The sequence below is a fragment of the Penaeus vannamei genome, chromosome 15 (assembly GCF_042767895.1).
Source record: "Penaeus vannamei isolate JL-2024 chromosome 15, ASM4276789v1, whole genome shotgun sequence".
NCBI lineage: Eukaryota > Metazoa > Arthropoda > Malacostraca > Decapoda > Penaeidae > Penaeus > Penaeus vannamei.
The window spans coordinates 3,013,445-3,023,444 of NC_091563.1; the positions used below are offsets into that span (position 1 = coordinate 3,013,445).

General features: G+C 37.0%; 1 protein-coding gene across 1 annotated transcript in view; it reads left to right on the top strand.

Annotated features, from left to right (window-relative positions):
* The window catches only part of LOC113824452 (voltage-dependent calcium channel subunit alpha-2/delta-3), a 143,840-nt gene extending 134,388 nt beyond the window's left edge, over positions 1-9,452 (top strand). The window contains exon 36 of the mRNA XM_070130898.1: positions 1,751-9,452. Within this exon, the coding sequence (XP_069986999.1) occupies positions 1,751-1,864 (114 nt within the window). The 3' untranslated portion in view covers positions 1,865-9,452. The remainder of the gene's footprint in view (positions 1-1,750) is intronic.
* Positions 9,453-10,000: the final 548 nt, after the last annotated feature.

Consider the following 10,000-nt stretch of genomic DNA (forward strand, 5'->3'; position numbering starts at 1 on the left):
GTGACGTATTGTAAAATAGAAATTTGTTCTTTTTCATTTTTGACGTAAAGTATTCAACCTTTTTGATTATTGTTATCATCTTTTTTTTTTTTTTTAAGTACTCGTGTCTGACCTTTTTTGTGATGTCCTGTTTTGAGGAGTTAATGTATCGTAGTGTTGCCACTGACTGGATCATTTAAAGATTAGTAACTTTTTAAAAACTTTTATTCTGACTAACTGTACAAGGTTCCCTCTGATCATACATTGTGTTTGTCGTCTAAAATGGTCAGTAATATCAATACACTGGTAATTGCTCTAATTTAAAGCATATTGACCTAATTTCATATGATCATCTATTTTCAACCAAAATATTTAATGCAGTTCTTCATAAACATTATTCAAATAATCTGCAAAGTCAAATGCACATGATGATTATGTATATGCTTTAGTGCACATTTCTAAAGCCCTGTTGAAGAGTAATATATGAGTAATAATATGTGCTATATATTATACTTTGCATAAAAGTATCATTATAAAATGTGCACAGGAGTAGACTGGCTTCTTAGTGAGAGAGAGTGAGTGAGTGAGTGTGTGTGTGTGTTTGTGTGTTTGTGTGTGTGTGTGTGTGTGTGTGTGTGTGTGTGTGTGTGTGTGTGTGTGTGTGTGTGTGTGTGTCTGTGTGTCTGTGTGTCTGTATTTGTGTGTGTGTGTGTGTGTGTGTGTCTGTATTTTTGTGTGTGTGTCTGTCTGTATGTGTGTGTGTGTGTGTGTGTGTGTGTGTGTGTGTGTGTGTGTGTGTGTCTGTATTTGTGTCTGTGAGTGAGTGAGTGAGTGAGTGAGTGAATGTGTGTGTGTGTGTGTGTGTGTGTGTGTGTGTGTGTGTGTGTGTGTGTGTGTGTGTGTGTGTGTGTGTGTGTGTGTGTCTGTATTTGTGTCTGTATTTGTGTCTGTGTGTCTGTGTGTCTGTGAGTGAGTGAATGTGTGAATGTGTGTGTGTGTGTGTGTGTGTGTGTGTATGTGTGTGTGTGTCTGTATTTGTGTCTGTATTTGTGTCTGTGTGTCTGTGAGTGAGTGAATGTGTGAATGTGTGTGTGTGTGTGTGTGTGTGTGTGTGTGTGTGTGTGTGTGTGTGTGTGTGTGTGTGTGTGTGTGTGTGTGTGTGTGTGTGTGTGTGTGTGTGTGTGTGTGATAGAGAGAGAGGGAGAGAGAGAGAGAGAGAGAGAGTGAGAGTGAGAGTGAGAGTGAGACAGTCAAATGTATATGTGCAGAATTTCACTAAGGACATTACTACGTTTTGAAGATCCTAACAGTAAGAGGTTACACAGGGAATTCACATGTACCATGCAATCAAGTTGAGTTTTGTGACTCAAGTTTTTGACTAAGATATTGCTAGATATTTCTCAGGCATACAATATTAGCAAGTTGGGGATAAGTGCTTGGAATTATGAACTGATTTTTTAAATTTTTATTTATTGTAAATATTATTTAGGTAATGATAAGTTTATTATGATTTGATTCTGAAATGGTCATTAGTCAATTATACTCATCAGTGCTTTTTGATACATATATCAGTGTTAATTTTCAAGTGCGTTTGGGCAAAGCCAAATTTATGATTTTTCTTTTTCTTTCTTTATTCAGAATAATAGAGTCATTCAAAATATTTTCCCACTTGATATTTTTGCTCACATTTAATAGACTTTAGTTAGGCACAGATCTGACAGCTGCAACTCAATACTTTGTCTCATACCAGCCATGGATGTTATCATTTCAGGAACACGAGATCAAGCAGTGTGGAGGAGCTGGCTCTCTCACCCTTCCATCAGCGGCCATGTTAACACTGCTGGTGCTGGCACATGTGTGTAATACTCTCAAGCTCCACTCGTGATAGTTCTGTTGACTACAGTAGCAAAGGCATGTGGAGGAAAAAATCAATGGTGTTATGTCGAAGTAGTGTTTCATTTGCTTCGTTTAGTATTAATATATTGGTCTACATTGTGATCTAGGGAAGGGGAGAGAATTTTTTGTGTATTGAGAGCTTTTTTTAACTAGTTGTGCAAGGATGAGTATTTGAGAGGTTGAACTCTGAATATGAATAAATCTGTTATAAGACCTACTTAATACTCTCTTTATATAGGGGACATTTCCTCTTTCTCGTGTGTACATACTGTGTGATTTTCTTATGGATATACCAGAAGGTGCAGTCTGTCAGGAAACAACACTCCTATCTTATAATAACCAGAGTCTGAAAAGTTTGTTTCTGAACATAGCAGACTGAATGTTAAGAGATAAGGGCTTCGTTCAACCAAAATATATCCTAGAGTTTTTAGAATATTCTTCACCAGCGATCAAGTGCATCCATGACAAGAAGAGAAAGCAGAAAATGGCAAGGCAAGATACTGCAGTTGTTCCAGGGAAATTCTCAATTGGCTCTTCCCACATGGATGAGAACCCCTATTTTGAACTGCTTAAGTGACCCAGTCCAGTGTTGACTTGTAAAGAAGAGACAATACAGTTTTTTTTCTCTCTCTCACTCTGGGAGTGTATAAGAATGCTCCTCTTTTCCAGGCATGACACCCCTAACCCACCTTTAGCATAAGGTTTAAAATTCTTCAGACTTACCTTGTGCTGCTGGACCTTACGAAGAGGGTCAGTGACACACTCTTCGGCTGGAATGTTTAAGAGGAAATCCTTTTTGGAAAAAGTGTTATAAAAAGACAGCAGAGTCAATACTGAATTGGGAAAACGTACTTGTAAGGAAAATAACGATGATGTGAGTTTTTTATCTTTGTACATATATCAAATCAGTGATGATTGGTTGGTTTGTGTAATCATTGTGTTTCTATGGACAATACTAAAATATCAATGCTCCTATATTACTAAGATAAATAAGAACCTAATTATGTTGTAAATCCTCTCTTTATTTTGGTCACTGTATTTCTCTCATCATTTTGACACCTGATTCATGCTTTATATAGTACCAAAAAGGTCTTTTTTGCTAATATCAAATCTTATAAAAAGTAATACTACAAACTTCAATGAGGTATTCAAATGGAGAGTACTATATTTATTAAAGAATTTACTTATATGTAGCGTAGATCTATCAGATAATTTTACTAGACATTTTGGCTCATAGACAAATAGTAATCTTCATTTTTTTCAAGATGAGTTCATGCCATTTTATGTTTTGTGATTAGAGTATAGGAATTTTTACCAATAGGAAATCGTAGCAAGATTCCCAGGTGAAGAATATTTACCAAAAATAAGAATCCATATCAAGGGAGTGGCATATCACTCGGGTAATTTACACTTGTTATACTTTTTATTCTTACCTCGAGAAGGTAATATCAACTCAATTGTGATGTTTTTTCTTTATTGTTATTAGTGGTTTAATATTTTTTCTTTGATCCAAGACATATAAATATATATATAGATATATACAACAGTATTAGGGGCTTGATGCCTCAGCTGTGATGACGTGTAATTTCTGCTACAGTAGGACGGTCTTGTTATCGCTTGAATAGCAGCACAGTATCTTTAGGGATGTTTGTACAGCTGATATTGCAGCTCCAGAAGATTTACAGATTAAGACATGACTCTTAAATCTTTTAGATGAAATTGAAAACTTCAGTAAAGTTAAGGGTAATACAAATTAAGCATTGGAGAGGGAATGAAAAGAGAAAAGAGTGGGGGGGGGAAATTAGTATACTAAATTATTTAGACATTATCAAAATGAGATATGGCACAAGATTCCAAAAACCCTTTGTTTCCGAACAGATTGATACGTAAGTTCATCAGCTCTTCTAACAGTCCCTGAAGATGGTGTATTGCTACCATCTCTTAGTTTTCAAAGAGGCATTGGCATGACAAAGTTTTGTTTAGAATTAGCAAACATTTGGTATCACATTTATTACACTTAAAAGAAAGATACTATTAGATTGAAGGTTAATAATTTTCAGATATGTAAATATTCATCATGATGTGCTATACATGTACTGTTGTAGTCGCATGGTAAACTGGAGTCCATAATTCGAAACTAGAAGATATTTAAGGATATTTAAAAAAAAGAATCAAGATGGTTTTATTCCATGTGGATAATTACATACTCTTTAGTAACCCATTGTACATGTAAATTACTGTACGGTATTGTTTTTCTGATCTTATAACTTGTACTTGTTGTCAAGTTTCTACTGGATGATAGCCCGGTTGCAGGAGAATTGCATATACATATTCAGCAAGAAGAGTAACGGAATTCACACTGAGTCATCTTTTAAAACAGTCACAGGCAGCTCAGACTCCTGGTTTGGTCGATCCACATTCATGCTCACCGAAGAGAACTTGAATGCCATTATTCTTCCCATAGAGATATGTTATGCTCTTTTCTCTACCTGTTGTGGATTGCAGATAAATGTAGTTGCATTATGAGAGAAAATTATTCAGTTATGTTCATCGGGTCGATGATCCGATGTGAAATTAGGGCAAATAATTCAAGCTTCGCTGCAGTTTTAGGTCAAATGGCCATTAGAGATTAAAAAAAAAAATGTTGAATCTTGCCAAGGTGAAAGATGGCATTTTAACTGGTAATCATAAACGTTCATTAAGTATTTTGCTTAAGATCTGCAGCCAAGTGTCTTTCAATTGATAATGTGTACATGCTGTAGCAGTTTATTGATGTGCATACTTCTGTGTATGATTATATGGCATAACAATAGTCCTTTGTTGAGCATATTGTGCATGTATTCTTAGTACATATATTGTTTTCATGGTGCACATATTTGATCCTACTGTTTCCTGTTTGTTGTTATTTTCTAGTTAGTATATATTGTGCATCTCCACTTTCACTTTATCATAACTTTCCCATTTAATTACAAGATGCACATTGGAAAAATTGTTAGAGTTATGTCCACTCTCAGTTAACCGCAGTGTATGTACCGCAACCTGATTAGTACATACTTTTATTATTTGTCCGGTTTCAACATATTTAAATGTATACCTGCTATTTCTTTTTAAGGATTTTGTGTCACAAGAGCAACCATATTTTTGGCTGCCAGGTGATAATGCAGGTGTAGATATACTCATTTATATATTATCATTTGTAGACCATAGGTGAAAATTGTCAACTACGGGCTTGTGTGCACTGTAAACTTCTTGAATCTTTGTTCTTGTGGTATTTCTCCCGTGGATTTTCTTTCTCATCTCTTTCATGTGGGTTCCTTCTCTATAAACTGCATAATATGGAAATGATCCCTGTAGGTTATTGATGAGTAGTGGAGAAATTTTGCTAATACAGAAATTACTGATGCTTTATATAGAACTGTGTATGTCTCCACTTTTAGCGAGGAACTTTGCCTTCCGGCCAAGTTTCCGTGTCTGAAGTTGGCAATCAGTTATAATACTGTGAGGAAATTAGGAAGATTTAGTAAACCAAGGAATGTTTAGAATACCTTCCGTGCAATTATTTCATGGTACCATACTTCAGAATTTATTTATATAGGGAAATGCTACCTTGTATTATGACAGAATCCCTGCATTGTAATTCATTTCATAATGGGCAATTTTAGGTACTATATCAGTTAAGGGCCAAGTTAAGAAGGGCGAGAGGTCTCCCAGACTGTGGACCAACCAGCACCCCGCACCAATTAGAGTCTTGTCCTCAACCCACCAGGAACTCACACCAACCACGTCTTGCAGACCTATACGTTATATCATTACCTTTTTATAGAAAGCATTCCAGGCATGTTTGTTCTGCTGTCACTGTTTTGGAATGCAGCTAAAGCATAAGGGCTTCGATTCAGGTTTGGAGAAGATAGCTAATCTTTCATACCATTATGATTATATGCTTATGTGTCTGTGTGTGTATTCTCACACACACACACACACACACACACTCACACACACACACGCACGCACACATATACATACATACATACACACATTCTCTAGCTGAATCAAGCCCTGTTCCGCCACTAAAGAAAAAAGTTCCTCAAAACAACAGAGTGTGCTTTAACTCTCTTGGTCATATCTTGTATTGGAAAGCTCTTGTGTGACATCTATACTTTCCAACTAAGGCTTTTAAAAGCTGGTGCTTTAAGAGGTTATCAGGACAAGTTTTTTTTTGTCATTGATTTTCCTCGACAATATTCCTCAGGCTGTGTGTTTGGGCCTTACCCACAGGCACACAGGAGGGGGATGGTAAGTCATCATGTTCAGCGACGAACTCTTCAAGAATCAAGTTTTGAACACCTTACAGTATCAAATAGTATTTGAAAATAATGTATTCGTAAAAATTTAGATTATGCTTATGAATGAAATAGGACTGAAAAAGTGAATGGATTATAATCCTCTAGATTTTCATGAGAAAAGCAGGTAAACCTAATGATTGTTTCATGTTTGTTAGATGTTTTTTCACCATTCTCAAATTGAATGTAAAGGAATTACCATCCCTCATTAGTCATGCATTGTCCATATATAGTGGCTGTAGCCAGAAAGATTCATGTGAGATGACTGTCCAAAAGTAATGTAAAGATATATTTTTGAAGAAGATACTAGTGTAAGGATACTAGTGTAAGTTTTTATTTCACTTTTTTTCTCCAAACTGAGCACATTCGCACGACAAAAGTCCACTAATTAACAAAGCACTAAATCTGAACTAATCCTTGAAGCAAATGCACCGATCCTCTCCAGGTTTGTATAGATCATCCTGCACGAGTCAGCTCCGAGTTCGTAGAGAGAGCACACGCCCCAAGACGGTGCCGAGGAAGCATCCGTCACACATAAGTGAGGGGAGACCTTTCGCCCTGGGGTCATTAGTGAGGGGAAGCTGATGACCTGTATCCACGGGTCAGCTTAGGTCAGGTACAGGAGAACCACCTGCTCAACTCCATCGGAAAATTTTGAAATGCTATGTGATGAAGCGCCATTTCAATGGACTTTTTTAGGTCATTCGCAAATACTGTAACCTGCATAATAAACTTTAAAAAAAGAATCTCAGAGCAAGGATATTTTTTCAAAGACAAACTTCTAGCTTCTGGTTTCTGAAGCAGGGATGAATAATGATTTTTTTCTTTTCTTTTTTTTAACAAATATTTAATAATACTCTGGGGACAGTGAGTCAAATGGTTCAGTGGGCCTGATCTCTGACCCGTAGCCGGGAGAACAGTGACCTGAACGTCTTGCTGTTGTCTGACCAGCGCTGCCTGAGGTAAGCTCAGCGGGAATGTAGGAGTAGAGTGGAGTCTTGTAGGTCAATATTACTTGCCTTGCAGGTCACGCACACCTGTGTCCGCCTATGTAGCTCTCTTGCAAGGTCATTGGTTTATCTTTCATCAGCCTTTGACTTTTTTTCTCTTTTTTTTTTTAGCAGTGGAACAGGCAAGATGTTGATAATAATATATAGATCATAGATAATGCGTCCGTGTTAATGTCGTAATTACTACCACAGAAGTATACTATATATGCTGTGACTGTAATGATCTTATAGTTACTCAGCTTTCATGATGTAGTCACGTCCCACCTACAGATTGTGTCATGTTGATTCATAAAGAAATACAAGTACTGAAGGTTTCCCTTAGAGAATGTATTTTAGGAACAAGTCTCCATAAAAGAGATGACTTTTAGCATCATCGAGATCAAATACATTCAATATAATAGAAAGGCCATAGACTGAGCCGGCTAGCCCAAGCACTTGGCTACACAAGACGCGTGATATTAACCCTCAATACTCGACTTTCAGCATTAACTGTATAGAGCAGGCATCCAAGTGAGTAGGTCACACTATAAACATTGTGTAGCTATTTTTCACAAGTGCGACATCAAGTATAATTAAGAGGAGTCTTTTTGTGGGAATGGCTGCAATCTGTTGAAGACAAAGAGGAAGAAAAAACAATCGATTTCATTTTCATAGAGCGGATCTAAAATGCCTCCAAACTGAGGTTGTTTTTGGTGAAGACAATATGGATAATAATCGCTTCATTCTTTATGTCCGCGGAGGTTGCTGAATACAACCAAAGGCCAGTATGCCCAAGGAATGTATTGTGAAAGTCTTTCCGGCCATAAAAAAGTGTTTTGAGCAGTTTGCACATTTTAGCCAACAAAAATGCGCCTTAGGTCAGGTAGTCACGATTCCCAGGCGGTGCTCGAGAGTAACCTTCTCTTCTTTGACTATCTCGGCCGAGTTGGATACGAGGAACACAGTCTTTTCATTCTCAATTCATCTCCATTTGTTCATGGATGAATCAGGGGGTGGGATCAGGTAGAAAAATAAAATATATATACACATATGATAACCAAATACAGTAAAAATATAAAAAAAGAAATGAACTCATTGCTTAACAAAAAAGTGTAACCAATGTGTATTAAGTGTTCATCTGTTTCTCATTAAGATGGAGATGTGTGGTTTTGTATAACCGACCTTTCTAATTCCAGTATATGACTTTTTGTGTCCTGGAAATGAGTGTTCCTGTTGTTCCAGTACCGGCGTGGCTTTGAATTGTCCCGGCTTCTCTTGTTTGTCGATGTTGCTTCGGTGTTTGAGTGCTCTGTTTATGTTCGCCATTTTCCTTTTAATTTTCTATTAAAGTCCTACGCCACCCACTCCCACTCCCTCCACTTGCAAGAACTACAGACATGTACACTCACGATAAATACCATTTTATTTTGTGTTGGATACTTCTGTTTACATGTGCGAAATTATATATATATATATAATCTCAAAAAAACTCTTGTCTTCCAAGCACATGATAACACTTCATTACTTCCTACACTTTACACTGCAGACGGCATATCCAAAACCCGAAATAGAACTTTAAAGGACTTTCTATGGAGTCATCAACAATTTTCTTTTTCTTACAAATTACGAGCCACTAATTGTGTCTTAAAACCATTTTGATATTTTGGTATTGCACCGAGGAAGAGGTAGGCCATTAGTTAACAAATGAAGGTACGAGGACCCAGTGAATCCTTATGGTTATGTGCTTGGAGACGGTCTTATATACTATTTATTACAAGACGTTTCATTGATTAAGATTAGTCATGATAATACCAGTCATTAAGTACGGGATACTCATGTAAAGTCAAACTTTCCAAAGAGAAGAAAAAGTCTGCCATATTAATCAAACCCACCAACGAGGAGAATCATCTTTCACTGGCAACCTTTTAAGAGAAATTACAAAAAAAAGGAAAACACCCCCGCGCATTTCATTCATTCCTCCCCCATTCTCCCTTATTTGTGTGTGTAAAAAAAGTCCGTAAGTTGATGACGCCAGAACACCAAGCACCACCACCCGCCCACACACACACACACACACACACAAGCACACCCAGAGCACTCCTTCACCGACCCTGGCATGGCTTCGTAGCTAAACTTTCAGGTGACGTGTTCTTCTAACCTCCCTGCGTAACGGTTTCTTCCATGCGACGCCTTCACTCCTCACGAGAGTTTATTTGTATCTTGAGGACACAATAAAATGTTAATTGTCTCTGTCGGGTTTGATTTCTGGAAAGTGTTGAGCATCCTTCTCCGTAAGTCTGTGTGTTCATTTGTTAAGATATATGATGTGTGTACACACACACACACACACACACACACACACACACACACACACACACACACACACACACACACACACACACACACACACACACACACACACACACACATACATACATACATACATACATACATACATACATACATACATACATACATATATATAATATATATATTATATATATGTGTGTGTGTGTGTGCAAACATATAGATAGATGTACACATTTTTTCCAAGATTTGTAGTTGATATCAATGCATCTGTATTGTCAGTAAGAGAGGAGAACGAATATATATACAAATGGACTGCCTTGTGTGTGTGTCTGTGTGTGTGTATATGTGTGTGTGTGGGTGTGTGTACAGAGAGAGAGGAGAAAAAAGGACCAATAAACGTGACTAATAAACTCCTTGGAGAAATAAAAAATAAAATTTAAGAAAGTGATCTAAATATAATCAACGTTTATAAGTCAATATCCCCAG